This window comes from Prosopis cineraria, unplaced genomic scaffold (assembly GCF_029017545.1).
Source record: "Prosopis cineraria cultivar Desert tree isolate PC_DT_omini unplaced genomic scaffold, ASM2901754v1 PC15, whole genome shotgun sequence".
Taxonomy (NCBI): domain Eukaryota; kingdom Viridiplantae; phylum Streptophyta; class Magnoliopsida; order Fabales; family Fabaceae; genus Prosopis; species Prosopis cineraria.
The window spans coordinates 5,391,475-5,410,411 of NW_026555346.1; the positions used below are offsets into that span (position 1 = coordinate 5,391,475).

The following is an 18,937-nucleotide window of genomic DNA, read 5'->3' on the forward strand; positions in this document are numbered from 1 at the left end:
TTAAATTCGACGAGGTAGTGTAAAAATTGATGGACACTTTATTCCATAATGATGAACAACAATCTTGTATGACTGCCTCAGATAAAAATAATGCAAAACAAGTTAAAAGAATCATTCTCTTGTAAATATAATTGAGACTAGCAATATATAAGTTCTCAGGATGAACTTATGGAGCTTTATTAAAAGGTTGCCTGTCATTGTAACAAACATCCCAAATAGCTTCCATGGCATCTTTGGAAGCTGCTTCGGAGCAATTAGGATTTCTAGACAATGTTGCCATAACTCTTCGCCTCACACATACTTGTCCATGCACGTATTTTGAGATGGCATCATAACAATTCCCATTTGTAATGACAAATGCCACTTAGATAGTTAGGTTAAATCCCACTACAAGCATAGTAAGCACAATTAGTCCAATCCAAGTTGGCAGTATGACAGTAGTTGAAGCATGAATCAATTCGTGAGCTATTACTTGGTTGAACTTATCTTGTAAATTTATCTTATCCATGCATACTATTATCCCTTCATCGAGAAGGTAACCACCAATTTTGTTCGTCTTGCAATTTGACAACTCTGAAGAAATTGTTGCGCACAGGACAACCAACTTTCTCCAAGCATTCCCTCAAAAATCGTATCATTAAATTTTGGAGGCTTTTTTTATCATGGATTCGCATTCCTTTATGGTTTTTCTACCGCTGGAAGCAGACGATGAAGCCACTTGATCTTCCATGCCTCTGTTGAGAGATGAGGGAACACTAAGCACTCTAGGCCGAGATTTGATCTTATGGCGCTTTAAGTAAATCTATTTCTTTTGGGGCAGCCTCTTCTTTCCAAACAAAGTTTGGGCCAACCTTCAAGACTTATTTGGTTTGCAAGGGAAGTGAGGGAGAAGCAAAGGTTATATAGACTTTTTTCATAGGAGGAAGACATTATGGAATTACTAAATTACCCATAGTTAAAAACATTGAAGCATTGTTTTTAAAATTGGATTAGACCGGCTGGATTGGTGATTGGAGAGAAGAATGATTTGGTTTCTTACTTTAGATGATTTTGATAACTGAGCTGGGTTGGACAATTACAAATCGGGATTTGAGTTGGAAACCACTTGAAGTCATTCCTCTTTTTTTTTTTATATTGGTTATTAAGCATAACTTTATTCAATGTCAGACTTCCTAAATCTATTTAAGTCCATTCACACTTAGACAACCTAACAATTTTTCCCTTAAGTAGGAGTTACCTTTTTAGGGCTAGTACAATTTTTACAGACTACAAACAGTGTAATGTATACAAGACTCAAAAGTGTGCGTAATGATAGGTTTTCAGGTCCCAAACGAAACTTGGTTTTGATACCATGGTCAATAGGTAAAAGAGTAGTAACCAAGTCTTTATGAAAATATATGTGAAAAGTGCAAATAGAATTAAGAATCTAATCAATTCTATAGTTTGGAACCACAATGAGCTAAGGAAAATTGGATGAGGATATTGAATTAAAGAAAAACTCAAAACTTCTCATTTTTTTTAATCATCGATTGAATAAGAAAAGAAAAGAAAAAGGGAAAGAATGGCAAAAGAAAACTAAAGAAACAAAGGATAAAATGATAATCGAATTTCAAAAACATGAAAAGAATATAATATTTAAAGTGATTGAAATTTTAAATTATTATAATATAAAAAAATTTTCAAATTACAATATAAATGTAATAAGAGATAAATTAGAAATCAAAATCCATTGGTCTTCTTTTAAATATTCAAATTTGTAAGTTACTTTATTTTTTTGGTCTTCTTTAAGCTATTCAAATTAAATTTATAATTGCCAACCAATTAAAATTTACTGTTATTTTTATGAATAAAATTAAAATTATTCTTTTAATTATAATAATTATTTTATGGGTTCTTGTTCAAATTCTGATATTTTTATTTTTTATACATGTTACATATATATATATATATATTCTTATTTTTATTTAATTATTAAATTATCAATTCATCAATTGATCTAACTAATTGATCCATGAAAATAATAAATTATAGGTATTTTCAATTTAATGCACGATACAATTTTTAAAGCAATGTATTAAGGTCATCTAGTCCTCTTGGAACTAAGTTCAAGAGCAGAGAATAATAAAGAGGCCTCGAGAACATTAATTAATTTAAATTAAATTTTAAATATTAAATTTCATAAATTTAAAAGTTTAATTCTCAATTTTACAACTTATGCTTCAAATTTTAACAACAAAAATAAATTTATTTATTTTTTAACTATGTTAAAATTTAAAAAATAAATTATATATTCATCACAATAAAATTACAAAGTTAAAAAATAAATTTGCAAATTCTTTAAATTTGACTCTCTTAAAACTTACCAATCATTCTCCCTTTTCCTTCTGGGTATTATCTCAATTTTTCAATCAAATATAAATTTACCCACAAAACCATCTGTTTGTCACGTGTCAAAATCAGCGTCACTTCTTTCCTTCCATTTCCACTCCATTTCTTTTATTTTATTTCTTTTCTAAATTTATTATTTTACGAATCGAATGGGCCATTGAAGGGAGCCTGTTAAAAAAATTATAACGTGAGGTTCTATAATTAAAAAATTGTGGGAAGAGTTCTCAGCAAAGCAATGGAATTGCTGATTGCATTGCTGATTTTCCCCCCACTTATCTAACATCAACGTACATGAAATTTAAAATGTGCGTATGTGCGCATCTATTCATAAATTAGGGATAAAGGAACTCATCTCAACCTTCAAGAAAAATATACACTGCCAGATTCTAGTTATATAATGTGCAGTGTTTTAAAAACTAAACCGCTGGCTCTTAATCTGATTCGATTGACTCCTCAAAATCAATCACAAGAAAACCAATCAAAAATCAAAAAAATTAATTAAAAACCAGAACGAATCCCTTAAAAAACCAGACTAAATTAAAAAATATTAAAAAATATTAAAATTAAAAATTAATTAAAACAAAGAACAATCAAGCATAATTAATATGAATAATCATTTTTCCGAGCATTTATTAATATATTTTTTGAAAAATATAAATATTTACATTTATTTTTCATTTAATTATGATACATAAATTAAAAATTAAAAATTAAAAATATATTATTTTATTATCAAACCAAGAAACTGTGAACCAATTTCAATAATCAATCCAATTTTCACTGTAAGTGAATATTCTTAACACTAGTCTAATCTGCCCACACAAATCAAAGTTCAAGATTTTAAGGTGACAATTTTATTTCAGACTTTACCATCAAAATATTTATTTTAATTCGAGATCGCGAGTTTTTCCATATTTTTTAGTCGTTTCAGTTTTAACGAATCAAATTAGGCGAAGTTAGCATGCAAGACAGGGGAAAACGAAAAACCAAACTCGAAAGGTTACTTAACAAGGAATTGTAGTTGGTCACCTTCGACCGCCAATAAAGTGTCGAGCAAGGCTCTGCATCAGGTACCGTCGCACCAGAGGTACAATGATAAATCGTTTTCCTCCCCCTCCATCTCCCCCTAATTTTTTTACCTGCCTCAAATACATAAGCACACACTACTAGCTCTCTTAATCCAGGTAAGCATATTCTGCAATTTCAACTTCTACAAGTTTGGTTATTCAATCAATATCTTTTATCAGTTGGGTGGAAGATTGGTCACCAGTTATCTCAATTATATCCAATCAGAAATGCTTACATGAAATCCTCCTCCAGTTCCTGCAATGATTTACTTGCGGATGCTATTTGCTTATTGGACGTCATGTTTTCTGACACCATCAGACCCTTGTAGCTCCTCAGTTCTGCTTGCCTCTCCTTTTCAGTTTTGTCCAATTCCTCCCGCCGTTTCTGTACAGAGAAACAGGAATGTATATGTATTTAGGCAAGACAGTTCGCCGTGGTACTAACTGGATATCAAGAGAGAAGACATTTCGCCAACTAAATGCATGCAAATTTAGTTTTTTTACATATTCTACAACCCAGAGACTAATGTCATTCAAACTAATTTTTAAGAATCAGACACCCAAACCCAAGAAATCCAACAGTTCTTAGCACTCGTCACACACAAAATCCACAAACAAAAAAATTCCAAATTGACAGATAGAGATCACACTGAAAGCATTGTGCCACGTGAATTTATCATGAAAAAGCCATCTTTACATTCAAGTTAAGCTCTAGTGAGAGAGGTGTCGAGGCTGTAGAGTAGGGTGACCTGTATAGAAATTGGGAATTTCACAGCAATACTTGGCTCACTATTACCAGAAGTCCAGAACAGCAACCTACCAAACTCACCTTTTCCCTCAGTTGCTGCTTCCTTTCTGCTCTTTCAGCAGCAGTAACTGCTTCCCGCTCAGCTGCAATACACATGGCAAGTACATATCATGATTAATTAACAGGCTTCGCTAGGGCAATATCAGATAATATTTAAATTCAAGATCAGACAAGTCAAATCAAATTTACATGCATATGTACAATTACGATGCACAAGTAGCACATTAGACAATAGCTAGATATGATCATGTAATTAAAGATATAAATTGCAAATTTGCCTCTCTAGCCTGAAAATGCAAATTCAATTTCCAGAACTTAGATGTACAATTTACAAAAGGCATCTTTATGTAGAATAATCATAAAAAGGAAAGTAAATATGTTACTCACCTTTCAAATCAGGTTTCCTTTCCACTTTTGTTTTGTTCAACCTGTTCACAATCTCATTGATCCGCTTCTCCACTCTCACAGTTCGAACCTAATTAGTAAGTATAAAACCAGATAATGACCAATTATAAATACAATCTGAAACACACTGTTCCCTACAGCTTTGAGAAAAGAAAATGCAAAATCTCTACACGTGAATAACATTACCATTTTTGGGTTGTGAAAACCAACTTGACCAACATCCATGGAAGCAGTTTTCTTTAAATTGGACCAGGGAGTGTAAACAACATCAACATTGTTCACCTTGTTTCCTGCCATGAGTTTATTAAAAACAAATGTAAGATCAAAACAAGAGTGGTAAACACAAAAAGACGTTTATTAAAAACAAGAAAATAGTGACATCAGAGGGATGAAAGTTATGAATACGTTTCTTTAAACCTTATAACACAGTAGCTATCAATCTGACATTCGGTCATAACTTCTAGGGTGCGGAGCTAAAGAAACCATAATTATCATAGAAGCAGTAATAGAATTGTGAAACACTATCAATTTGCTTGCTAGACTACACGAGTGACCATTAAATCAATTAAAACTAAGGCTTAGAAGAACAGACAGCCAGCCTTTTTCCTTTTTACCTTGGATTGAATTTGCTTTCACAAGCTGAGCACAGTCCTCCAGCAAGCCTTCACTTATATCATCGATGGTCTGACCTTTATGCAGTCTAAGATAGACATGGGCAGAAGACATTTTATCCACATGGAACCTGAAAGGAGCGAACTTTATCGTTATAGCTTCATGCTGGGGGACAAATATCTAAACAAACCCTACACCGGGAGAAAGAACGTATATTTGCCTGATATTATTACACATTCATATTGCAAGAATGTATGGCTGTATCACATGGAATCTAAGGAGCCAATTGTTAAACCTTAAAGTTCCAAATAACAGTATTGAAATCATAAAGAGAGTTATCTCTAAATTGTAGTAGATATTTCTGTTATTAAAAAAAAAAAAAAACTCTAACTTGGGTAAATAGCAAAGACAAATCAAAATAAAAATAGAACGGCAGACAAATGTTATGCAAACAATTTATCACGATACCGGAAAACAAATAGACAAAGCAATACATATTTCTTTTCGGAGCAGTAAATTTCTACGAAAACACAATGAGAACATTAGAAAAATCGAGCATTAACAGCGGCAAGAACAAATACCAAATCCAATAACTACGCGTAACCGTCAAATATTTGTTCTCAAAAGGAAATTGCAATCCCAAGCCCTATAAGTTTGTAAACATAACGGTATCGGAAATCCAATAAAAACGCAGAGGCGGAGGCGGATTACCAGATATCTTCGATGAAACCGTATTTGATAAGCTCCTCGTTCTCGTATTTGTCAAGACCCATGAAGATGGTGTAATCGCCAGCTTCTGGCCGTGCTTTGAAGTAGAACACCATGGTGTTTCTTTGCCTTTACGCACAAGCGGAAGGAGCAAGCGAGCGATCGACCAAGCGATAGTGTGTCTTAGGGTTCTGAGTTTGAGAGGAATCACAAATCCATGCCCCCGGGCAGCCAATATAGGAAAAGAGCCCTTCTCTCATGTTAGAATTTTTTCATGTACACCTCCGGTTGTATTTATATGAGCTGGCACGTCCGTTGGGGGATTTTATTATTTATTACAATTTTTTTCTATTTTCTTATATTTAATAGTGACGTAGAAAAGCACAAAACTTTCATCCAAAAAGAAAAAGAAAAGCATAAAAATTTTTTGATGAAGCATTTATTATGGATAAAGTATGAAACTTATTAATTGTTAGATACAGTCAATGTTTTAATTTTTCTTGATTTTTATAAAAAATATTAAAAATTATTTATAAATAAGATAGAATTTAGAAGTAAGTATTTCTATAAAAATGAAATGGAATCTGAAAAAGAAAAAGGCACAATTTGGAGGAATTTTCGTGTTCCAAACAAAAAATAAATAAAAAGGGAATATTTCCCTGATTACAGAAAATAAGAAAATTAAAAATTCTTTTTTTAAGGGAGAATGACAAAAAAATTTTAAAAGAATCAATTAACTTTATTGTGATAAACTTATAATTTCTATTCTAAATATTAATGGAAAAAATAAATCTTTTTCTTTCAAACATGTTAAAATTTAAAAAATAAATTATAAATTCATCACAAACTTTTAATTATAATTATAATTATAAAATTAAAAGATTAAATTATAAATTTTTAAAATTTGACACTTGAAATCTAACTTAAATTACTCTTTGTCATTTTTCCTTTTTTTAATTGAGACAACAAAAAGAAAAATATTTTTTAATTATTCCAGTCAAATACATGGATAGCTAAATGGATTTTCTTCATTGAATGAATAGTCCATTGTCCTTGAGTATGGTTTAGTTAAACTTCATAGTTTATATTTGATAATTTAGAGTATTAGTAGTTTATATTTAATGTAGTGTTTTCAGACTCAAATGATCGAACCTTCACCGAGAGAAGAGAGTAATCTAATTCAATCGTTTGACTCATTCTAATAATTGACTCGAGTTGGCCTACTTTAACCCAGACAATTCTTAAAAGATCCAAAAAAACCAAAACTCAAAATGGTTAGACTATTTTGACTCATTTTTCATTTAAAAATTATTTTTTTATTTAATTATTTATAACTGATTCAATCACTAATTTAATTGATTAAATTATGAGAGTTGTGACTCAGTATCTTTCAAATTCATTATCTAGTTTAAATTAAAAAACATTGATTCAACATGTACATTATTAATTGATATTTATTGCTAAAGTTTGATCACGGCAATTCATAATTGTAGTGGAGCTACAATGAAATAATAAAAAGTTAAGCTGAAAATGAGTTAAGAGGCCATGATAAAGACAATTATAAGTTGAGAAAAATTTAGTGCAGTGATTATTAATCAAGCCCTATTTTACTAGCAAGTTTCTTTCAGATGCTGTTGAATGGAGGATTATTTACTTTTATGGGTCTATTTTTTTTAATGAACAATTAATAAATATTTTAAACACTTGGCCAAAAGAAACCAATAATTATTTTGAACAAGTGTCAACTATTATATAATAAACTAGAATATGGACAAAAACTGGAGGGCTAGTCACACGTATATCCCCAAAACAGTGTGCTATGAATATAAAGACCAATCACATTTATAATATCATTCTTATACAACCTCTCATGTGAATATCGCATACGAGACCATAAAACTCTAGAGGCAACCACATTGTGTACAGGCCATGAAACAGAGCCCCTATTTGCAGAAGTCGTCAAATCCCATGTATTCATTCCGCTGAATCTTTTCAATCATGTCTGACGTACCAACTCCACCTATAAACAAACCCAGAATGATATCATACTTGAGAAGCAAATCTGCAACACTACACTCATAACCTTTTGCAGGATACTCACCCAGTGCAATTGTACTAACAAATATTGTGAAGGCTAGAACAAAGATAATCAGAGACGCCCTTCCAAATAATGTAACCAGCTTGTCAATGATGTACTGCCCTATGTATGCTGAAATGGCTGCCACAGTGGTGAGATAGAAAGCTGCAAAACTCAACACCGATCACACATTACTTACAGTTTTGACCCAAAACAAATGAATAAAAGGCGGTGATTGATGAATACTAAATACTCTCAAGTTTACCGTAAGGGACAGGAAAACGGTTCAAAAGGTAATATTGCACAACAGAGATGGAAGCAGAGAATGTCATTCCTAACGTGGCTGTGGCACTCGCTACCTGCACAAATTTTCAGCATGAAAAAGCTTAAACACACTTTGGATTTCGATGTAATTAACGTCCTTAACACATTCTAATGAAAGGTAAGCTCACCTGAGGAGCGATTCCCAATTCCAAAAACAAAGGACCCATGACAAATCCGCTGCCTATACCGAGAAGGCCACCTACAATTCCAGCCGTGACAGCACAAACAATGGCGAGAATCAGATGGTGCAATGGCAAACGAGTGCCTTGATCTCCTTTTGAAGGAATGGCTTTCCAACCCTGATAGAGCCCAATTGCTTGGTATAGATACACTCCAAACGAAACTGGCACCTGCAAAAAAATCAGAAAAGTGATGCCTCCACATTTTTTTTTATAATGAGGATGCTTCCACATTTTAAGCTGTATATACCTCATATCTGAATATACAGTATGCTTACCTGTAAAAAATTTACTATCCAGAATGTGACTGAACATGTTGCTGTGCGAGTCTGTGAATATGGATATTATGTTTGCCTGTTAGTTCGAGAAAATGTTCTTTTTTTTTTTTTTGACCAATAGTCTGAGAAAATGTTCAGAGTAAAAGGAGGAGGATGTCGGGGAAAACGAAAGTGACCTTGACAATCTGCAGGACAAGGTATGCTAGCCAGACAAAGCAAAGAATTCCGAACTCTTTCCAATAAACGTTGCCAATAATGGAAACCTGAATCAGCGGTTCCATTGAAGTAAACAAGAAGAGACTACAGAGATGTTAAGTCGATCATGATTCGCATATATATAATTTGCAAACCTGAGCTTTTTCAGTGTCCATTTGAGGCCCTGCTGGAAGAGACTTGTACTCTGCTAACCCACTAGCCGTTGCTGCATAATATAAAAAGACAAAGCCCGAACCTAGATTTAGTAATACATAATTGAGCATTCACTAATATAACCCTTTATAATTAATAGCTACACGAACCAGTAGACTCCAAAAGCTTGGCGGTCTCCTGCAATTTGACATCCAAGTGATATTTAAAAAGAAAAACGGTACTAAGTCTTTATATAATCGAGTCTCTAGGGATGGTTTCTCTAAACCCGGGACTATATATATGCAACCTAATTAGCAAGGATTCAGTTGGCGTGAATTTGTGGTGTGTATATATGAACCTGTTTTATTATGGTTTCCTTTTTCCACGTGTCAGCGCCCTTGAATAATGCCTTGATTGAGGTACCTGTGTGGGCAGCCAGGTATGTAGCAAATCAACGATATTGCCAAGTGGGGATTCAGTTTATTAAGTAACTAATAAATACCTGTCCGAGCATTCATTACCTGTGAAAATAATGATTAGGAGGAGAGTGATCATCCAATTTGCAAATACAACACTTAAACTGACCCCTATGGTAATCCCCAGCATGAGCATGGGCATCATGAGCAGCACCATATTATAGTCAATCATGGGTATATCAAACGTAGGATGCTTCAACTTCAAGTTGAAGTAAACGGTCGAGATGGCTGCACCGGTGATCATGCCTGTCACACACCAGACCAAGCCATTCTTAGTTCAGACAGAAATAAAGGGAAGCATTAATTTTCTGAATATATATGACCGAGTCATGTGTCACGAAGATGTAGATTGAATCTTACATTTTGAAATAGCAGTTGCTGATTTTGGATCAAACCCAATAATGAGCATTAACATTGGAACAAATATGCCGCCGCCGCCAACACCCCCCACACTCCCAAACGCTCCTCCCAAGGATCCAATCAATGTGCCGACAACGATCTGCCATCCAAATCTCATTTCCTACGTGTTCATCGTTAGAGCACATGAATAATCAAACTTCTGTTTCATTATTCAGATGGGAAATCATTGGAACAGAACATTAAGAACCTCAAACGACACAAACTAGTAGCAGTATGCTTTCTGTTACATAATTTGCACCTTGAGGTTTTAGAGCGAGCTTGATACATATCAGAAGAGAAAACATGTCAGAGAAGGTTCAAGGATAGCATGGGGAGGTGAGAAACTTACTGGCCAGACATGTTGATAACCAGATCGACCAGGTTTCCATAGGAAATCTATGGCGTTGACAAGATAAGTAGAAAAAGGGTATGTATCGTCGTTGGAACCAGCTGTTATCTCGCCTGGGGATTCTCTTTGAGCCGAAACAATGACTAAACCTAGCAAGAAAGTGGAGACGACAACCATGGACGTGTTTGTCCAGACCCGACAATGAGCTCCGATTCGCGCCATTGAGAAGCGTTTGAGAACCAGTTGGTGTTACTTCTTATCAGGATAGATTTTCCTGTGAAAAATATGATCATCGTGAATTATGAATCAATATATTACATAAAATTGGACCAATCTCAATGGGCTACCATTCAATCAAAAATAATTAAAATTATTGGTGCAGGATGTGGTCGTGACTCTTATTTTATTATGGATAACATAATGATTGAAATCAGAGGCCGTCCCTACGGGAGAAAGACGAATACGGAGCAGCTGAATGATTAGGTTGGGTTAAAGTAGGGTGCGTTTGGTAAACTTACTTTTCACATTCTAAACGTAAATTTTAACTTTTGAGATGTGAGATGTTGTTTGAAATATATTTTTAAAATAAAATATACTTTTTAAAAGAGCTTTTAAATGGATATGAAACTAAAAAAATAGAAAGCAACTTTTAGAAGCTTTTCAAACGCAGATGAGAAACATTGAGCATTAATGATTGGTACCTAATATTGCAAAAGACCATGATGCCCTCATCTCCTCCTTCTTCACGTGCACCGACAGTGGCCTCTCTTTCATTTTGCGTATTCTCTCGCTCGCTCGCTCGCTCGCTCGTCCCTTTCTCACTGGTCTCTCGTCCGTCGCTCTGTCGCTACTCCTCCTTCTCTCCTCCGTCTCTCCTCCGCCGTCTAGTCACAGATCCCGAGCTCCTCATCTCCAGCATTTAGGCACCAGCAGCGGCCCTTTCATAAGTTGCCTCTACTTCCTCCACAGCGGCAAACGCGTCTGGCTCTCCAGCTGGCTCGAAACCGGCGGATTCCTTGTCTGCCTCCTTCCCCTATTCATCTCTTTCATTCGCAGCCCCCTCTCCCGACAAGCCAAGCCCTTCATCTTCATCGACGCGCGCTTGTTCCTTTCAGCCTTCGTCATCAGTGTTCTCACTAGCCTCGACGATTACCTCTATGCTTGTAGCTCAGCTCGCCTCCCCATCTCCACGTCTGCTCTGATCATCGCCACCCAGCTAGCTTTCACCGTCGCCTTTGCCTTCCTTCTCGTCAGGAAAAAGTTCACCCCTTTCTCCATAAATGCCGTCATCTTGCTCACTACTGGAGCTGGTATGCTGGCTCTTCATTCATCTGGAGATCGCCCCTGAGGCGAGTCCACCAAGCAATACGTGCTGGGGTTCGTGTTAACGCCGGCGGCGGTGGCCTTGTATGGTTTTTTGTTGCCTTTGATAGAGCTTATGTACGGCAAGAGCAAGCAAAGAGTGACGATTGCTAATATATTAAATTTCATAACATAATTTTTTTTAAAATTAAATTTTATATTTTTTCTTATTGTTTAACATTTTAAATTTTATATTATTTTAAATTTGTTTCACATTTTTAAATATTGCTAATATATTATATTTATATAATAAAAATTATAAATTATCATAAATTAATGTCCTTTTTGGTCATTTTATATTAAAAAGTACATTTCAAAAGAATAAATTTTTATTAATCCAAACAACTTTTAGTTTGTCAAACTTACTTTTGAAAAAATATATCCAAAGTAAATTTTATTACAACAACTAACTTTCACTAAACTGACTTTTATCAAATGAACTTTTATCAAACTACTTTTGACAAACTAAAAATTAAACACACACGTAATTGTCACCGTTTGTCTTGGGAAGAGGTTGTCCCGTTAGGAAAGGATGAGATTTAAGGGCCTATCAAGTCAAATTTGGTGGCAAGTTTCGAATGGTAATGTTCTCATACTCAGGGCATGCTTGGATTTTAATTAAATATAATTAATTGTAAAAATAATTAATTAATATGATTGATTTTGATTTTAATTGACCATATTTTTGAATATAGTTTTTTTAAAATTAATTTTGACAAATTAAAGATATTTAGATGATTTAATAAAAATTAATTTTAAATATAAAAATTATCATAAAAGATATTATTTTTTAAAATGTAAATATTAATAAAATTATATATAATATTGTTAAATTTTTGAATTCTATTCAATAAATAAAATATGTTAATGTTAATATAATAATAATAATATAAATGTTAAACAATATGTGTAAAATAAAAAGAAGCCAGGACCTATCAATAAAAAAATAATATGAAAGTTGAAGAGAGGGACACGAAACTCTCTGAGGATGTGACATGTGGACTGCAACACCTAGTTTCACAAGTCTTGCCACTTTCCCCTCGCTCCCAATCTCCCACGGGCAAAATAGGGGCTTACAATTTGAGGGGTATGGCTTGGTATAAAAATTTTGACTCCCGACACATGGATCTAATGTTAAAAATCAATTCTGATAACCTCCCCATTCCAGTTTACAGTAAAACGTGGTTAAAATACAAATAATTGATTATAAAAAAATGACGGTGTTTGGGTGATTTTTATCAAAACCATGTTTTGATTCATATATAATCAATTATGACGCGTATCCAGACAGCCAGTTAGCGTAATGTTTCGAACAGGGTTATTTTTAAAAGAAGAACATCTCAACGCAATTAAAAAAAAAAACATAAAACTTGGCACTATAGGTGGGAGACAAATTGAAGGCGCTCACTGAAGCGCATCTCTCCCCGGGATTCTGGGCACATGCATATTTCTTCAAGTGGGACGACGGCAATCCAATGTTTCACGAGCATGTCTTTAAGTACATGTAACAAATAACACGTTAGGCATTTCTAAAATGCTTATCAGGTTATCAGGCCATACGTACATTCCTGTCAGCACTCTACCGGAGACCCGCTCTTTAGCTGTGAACCATGGCTGTTGGCTGTTATTCAAGCCACGGAAGCTGGTGTGGTGAAGGAGGATCCGGCTTCGCTCATCGCCCAGGAAAAAATTTGGATGGCCCAGATTTGTTTAATTTCAATTTTGATTTTGATTTTAATTTTATATTTTATAAAAATAAAAATTTATAAATTTTTTTGATAAATACATTCATCATCAATCTAGACAATACTGATTTAATTTGAGTGGTTCAATTTAATATTATAATTTTTATAAACTGACTATTTAGATATACTTTTGACAGTTCAGATTTAATATTAAATTTTTATCTGTAAGATTTAGATTTAAAGTTTTTATTTTTAATTTTAATTTTATATTTATTAAAATAAAAAATATTAAAAAAATTTAATATTGAATCTATATTGTTCACGATATATCTAAATAGTTAATTTATAAAAATTATAATATTAAATTAAACTATGCAAATTAAATTAATACTGTTCAAGTTAATAATAAATATATTTATAAAATATTATAAATTTTCATTTCTCATAAAATATAAAATTTAAATTTAAAAAGTCTAGACCATTTAAATTTAATCTCCAGGTGATCCAAATTTATTTTGAGTGATAAGCACCAGTTTAGTGCTCATCATTTGATGAGCATATGGACCGTCCAAATTTTTAAATTTTATAAAATTTATTTTTTAAATTTTATTTTATATTTATTATAAAAATTATAAAATTTTAATAAATCTATTTTATCATCAGTCTAGACAATACATATTTAATCTAGGTGGTCCAATTTAATATTACTTTTTAAAAATTTATAAATTGACTATCCAAATGTACTATGGACAAACTAGATCTAAAGTACATCTGGATAGTCAATTTATAAAAAAATTAATTATTAAATTACACTATTTAAATTAAATTTATATTGTCTAAATCGATGATAAAGTAAATTTATTAAAAATTTATATTTTATAATTTAATAAATATATATTAAAATATAAAAATAAAATTGATAAATTTAGATGATTAAGATATCCAAAACCAAATACATAGGCACCTCGGCGAGCACCGAAGACGAACTTGGTGAAGGAAAGTTGTTATCTTCGAGAGAGGGTACACTGTTTGAGTCATCTTTTGTTGTTTATCACGAGGATTATCTAATAATGACGTGGGAAAATCTCCTCCGCTACTCTAAGAATCAAACGAATGACATTGAATTATTTACTTTGTGCTAGTTCAAACTTCAGATATCACTATTTCTTTTTTTTTTTTTGAATAAACATGGCAAGCTTCACAGCTTGATAAACAAAACAAACTAAGCTACTCCAACAGGGTTAATCTATTTAGAAACAAATATATTCAAACATTCTAATGGCACCAAAGGAATAATAATCATTTCAAACCCTCTTTTATAGGCATTTTTTACACATTGATCTGCACATCTAACTCCTTTACGATAAGTGTGAGTGATCTTAACATGAGGCATCTATGACCAGGTTTGTTTGATTTCTTTCACAGTGTCATCAAGCAGATGAGGAAGTCTATCATCTTTAATCAGCAAATTCAACACACCTAAAGAATCAATGAACACAATGACAACTTGCATATTGTGTTCTCCATTGATAAGATAAGCATTACAAATTGCCATTAACTTTGTAGCTAAAAGGTTCAGGATACCCAAGTTTTGTTTAAAACTCAATATCCAATTACCTCGCCAGTCCCTTAGTACTCCTCTACTGTTAAGACAAATAAGGCCTTATGTGTTAAGCCCAATTAGCTATGTGTATCCTTAGGTCCAGTAACCATGTGTTAGTTCATTTGTTCTGCACCTATTTTAGTTGTAGACCTATGTTATTTTGTAAATATCTGTACATGGCATTTATCTAATTCTTTTACTCTAGGGTTCAGTGCCCTAACTATAAATAATAATAAATGAAGAGAGGCAGACATGCCACCATTTTACACAATCAGTTCTTCATATTTTTGTTCTTGGTATTAGAGCAATTACAAGGTTAATCACTATGGAAACCCTAAATGCTTCTCGCAGCAATAGTGGTTCTCTTGGGTCTGCTTCAAACTCTCTACTCTCAGTAAATAACCTCCTGAAAAACATTGGAAATTCAAATGGCATGAACCAACCATGTGCTATCAAGCTGGATGGCACAAATTTCCTAATCTGGCACACACACATTCTGCCTATTATTAAGAATCACAAACTCCAGTGATATCTCTATGGCACAAACAAGTATCCCCCTTAATTTATCACAGAAAACAATATGATAACATTAAACCTGAAATTTGAAGACTGGGTAGCTGTAGATCACTCTTATTTGGATGGTTATTAAATACAATGCACCTTGATGTCTCTTCCCAGGCGACCACTATCTCAACATCTACTGGTTTATGGGAGGTAGCACGCCAACTTGCTGGAGCACAGACTAAAGCTCGAGTCTTAATGCTTAAAGCAAATCCGCAACACACAAGGAAAGGACCAATGAAAATGGCAGATTACTTAGCCAAAATGAAAAATCTGTTAGAATAGTTATCTATAGCTGGTAACTCTGTATCACTTTTTGATCTTATTATACAAGTTCTTGCTGGACTTGATGCTGATTATAATGCTGTAGTAGTTCAATTAGCTCGTAAAGCAGAGGAACTTAACTGGATTGAATTTCAAGCTAAATTATTAACTTATTAACTTATAAGAGTCGCTTATATCAACTTCATTAGATTTTTAGCCTCTCTTTGTCTAATAGTTTAGTCAACTTGGCCAGAACTGAATCATCTACACCATGTGCTTAGTATGGTGGCCATAGTTCTAGAAATTTTCGTGGCAGGGGTAGAACAAATTATGGCTTTAATAGTTATAAAAATTCTGATCCTCCTCAGTGTCAACTTTGTGAAAAATTTGGTCACCAAGTGGTACATGCTTCTATCATTATGATAGAACCTTTATTAAGCCTCGACACAAAAATACTTAAAATTTTGGTGGCTCTAACAGCTTAAATTCTAGTGCTAATCATGATTTGAATGCAGCTTATTGGGCTACACATGAAACCATTAATGATGATGCATGGTATCTTGACAGTGGGGTAACAAATTATGTGACTAATGATGTACCCTATCTTAAAAATACTGTTGATCCTACTGATAAGATGAATATTGTTGGTAATGGTGATAAATTAAGTGTTAAAAAGATAGGATCTACTAAAATTCCAACTGTACCTCACAAACCAATCAAGTTACTAGATGTACTCTACTATCCACAGATTAAAAAGAATCTATTAAGTGTCTATAAAGTGGAAAATAACAATGATGTTGATGTTGTGTTTAAGAAACATGGTGTTTCTGTGAAGGATCAACGGACAGGGGAGACAATTCTCAAAGAGAAACCAAGTGAAGGTGGCATGTTTTGCATTAGTGAGAACAGTCATAATGGTGAAGCGAAGCTGGTTTTTGCTACAGTTGAAGAAGCTGACTATTTATCATTTAGCAAGTTTAATTCTAGTAGAATTTTATGGCATTATAGACTTGGACATCCTAATACTATGGTGCTGAACAAAATTATTACTGATTGTAACTTGAAGGTTTCTGAGAATGAAGATATTTTTTGTGAATCATGCAAATATGGAAAATCATATTCACTACCCTTTAAAATCTCTATCTCACATGCCACTAAGCCACTTGCACTGATATATATTGATCTATGGGGACCATCTCTTATAGTTTCTATGAATGGGTTTAGATACTATATCCTTTTTATTGACGACTATAGTAGATATTCTTGGATTTATCCATTAAAATCCAAAGATCAAGCCCTTAATATGTTTCTACACTTCAAGAAATTGGTTGAAAATCAATTTGATTACATGATTAAAATGATTCAAAGTGATTGGGGAGACGAATATAGAAGTTTTACCAAGGAACTACAAGATGCAGGAATTCAATTTCAACATTCTTTCCTACATACTTCATCTCAAAATGGTAGAGTTGAAAGAAAATATAAACACATTGTAGAAATGGGTCTAACACTATTAGCTCAAGCAAAAATGCCTCTATTCTACTGGTGGGAAGCCTTTACAACTATCACTTATCTTATCAACCTATTGCCAACCCCTGTCTTAGGTGATGTTTCACCTCATTTTCGTTTACTTGGCCAATATCCAGATTATGACAAACTCAAAGTTTTTGACTCTGCTTGCTATCCTTGTTTTAGACCTTATAATCAATACAAACTTGAGTTTAGATCTACCAAATGTTATTTGTGGGATACATTAATGCTCATAAAGGCTATAAATATTTTAAGTCCTACTGGAAGGGTGTATATTTGAAGACATGTTGTGTTTAATAAAGGAGAATTTCCATTTGCTACAGGTTTCATAAATAAAAAGATCATACCTGAAGAGCAATTTCATCCAAAGGTCTTCTTCAAGCTAACACTAGCATCAGTAGATAGGACATGCATTCATGAAGTTTTTACACCTTTACATAATAGTAATGTGTCATCCTTGTCACCAACTTCACCGGAAACTTTGAGTTATATTACTCTACATGACATTTCTACTGCTGTAACACCTGATGCAGACATTGAAAATCAATCTGTAAGTCATGACTCACATGCAGAGAATTAAATAACTCAACAAATATCAAAGTCTTCATCAGAATAAATTCAACAGGCTATTCTAGCAAACCAACATCATATGATTACTCGAAGTAAGGCTGGAATATCTAAACTAAAAGTACCCTATGTTGGTATGACTCTAACTGTACAAGATGATAAATTTGAGTCTAGCAGTGTTACAGAAGCTTTAAAATTAAAAGAGTAGAGGAAAGCAATATAGAATGAATATAATGCCCTGATTCTCAATAAAATTTGGGTGCTAGTTCCTTTCACTAGTGAACAAAATCTTGTTGACTGCAAATGGGTATTCAAAAGGAAATACGATACAGATGGGTCTTTTCAGAAGCACAAAGCCAGACTGGTGGCAAAGGGTTTTCAACAAAGTCTAGGCATGGATTTTGAGGAAACCTTTAGTCCACTTCTTAAAGCTTCTACATTCAGGTTTATTCTCACCATAGTTATTACATTTAACTGGCAAATACGTTAATTGGACATTAACAATGCTTTTCTAAATGGTGATTTACAAGATCAAGTACTCATGAAACAACCAGATGGTTTCATTGACTCTTAATTTTCAAATTATGTTTGTCTTCTAAGGAAAGCATTTTATGGTTTAAAACAAGCTCCTCGAGCTTGTTTTGACAACCTATAGACAACCTTATCGAGCTGGAAATTTTTACATTCTAAAAGTGACACTTCCTTATTTTTCTACAAACAAAACATGCTTGTTATGTTTGTATTAATATATATGGATGACATCATAGTCACAAGCAACTCCTCTACAGCTCTGAATCTATTTATCAAACAACTTAACAAGATCTTTACACTCAAAGATCTCGATCAATTACATCATTTTTTAGGAATTGAACTTTCAGAGATGATATTGGCCTCTGTCTTAAGCAAGAAAGATATATCCAAAACATTTTTAAACATTCTGGTATGTC

General features: G+C 33.2%; 3 protein-coding genes across 8 annotated transcripts; 1 reads left to right on the plus strand and 2 right to left on the minus strand.

Moving 5' to 3' along the window:
- Window positions 1-20: 20 nt before the first annotated feature.
- On the minus strand, window positions 21-6,247 carry LOC129294441 (uncharacterized). Of its 5 annotated transcripts, none has more exons than XM_054932824.1 (7): window positions 5,992-6,247; window positions 5,283-5,410; window positions 4,855-4,958; window positions 4,651-4,738; window positions 4,285-4,346; window positions 3,692-3,840; window positions 21-387 (listed from the first exon to the last, which is right to left on the minus strand). In XM_054932824.1, the coding sequence occupies exons 1-7, from the start codon at window positions 6,102-6,104 to the stop codon at window positions 378-380; spliced, it is 654 nt and encodes a 217-aa protein (XP_054788799.1). In that variant the 5' UTR covers window positions 6,105-6,247; the 3' UTR covers window positions 21-377. The 5 variants fall into 5 exon arrangements, with proteins under 5 accessions (XP_054788799.1, XP_054788797.1, XP_054788798.1 ...); XM_054932822.1 differs by having other exon boundaries at window positions 4,276-4,346; XM_054932823.1 differs by lacking the exon at window positions 21-387 and adding an exon at window positions 3,389-3,527 and having other exon boundaries at window positions 4,276-4,346.
- A 1,452-nt stretch (window positions 6,248-7,699) lies between these two features.
- On the minus strand, window positions 7,700-10,801 carry LOC129294145 (sulfite exporter TauE/SafE family protein 3-like). 2 transcript variants are annotated; one of them, XR_008589302.1, is made up of 12 exons: window positions 10,419-10,801; window positions 10,031-10,190; window positions 9,716-9,916; window positions 9,553-9,617; window positions 9,365-9,392; window positions 9,197-9,267; window positions 9,023-9,109; window positions 8,847-8,922; window positions 8,518-8,739; window positions 8,331-8,424; window positions 8,090-8,230; window positions 7,700-8,008 (listed from the first exon to the last, which is right to left on the minus strand). XR_008589302.1 is itself a non-coding variant. In XM_054932292.1 (12 exons), the coding sequence occupies exons 1-12, from the start codon at window positions 10,638-10,640 to the stop codon at window positions 7,932-7,934; spliced, it is 1,419 nt and encodes a 472-aa protein (XP_054788267.1). In that variant the 5' UTR covers window positions 10,641-10,793; the 3' UTR covers window positions 7,700-7,931. The 2 variants fall into 2 exon arrangements, 1 of the variants encoding a protein (XP_054788267.1); XM_054932292.1 differs by having other exon boundaries at window positions 8,847-8,897; window positions 10,419-10,793.
- Window positions 10,802-10,838: 37 nt separating this feature from the next.
- LOC129294595 (purine permease 1-like) lies at window positions 10,839-11,766 on the plus strand. The gene is made up of 2 exons (XM_054933011.1): window positions 10,839-10,857; window positions 11,135-11,766. Exons 1-2 carry the CDS (start codon window positions 10,839-10,841, stop codon window positions 11,764-11,766), a joined length of 651 nt encoding a protein of 216 aa, XP_054788986.1.
- Window positions 11,767-18,937: the final 7,171 nt, after the last annotated feature.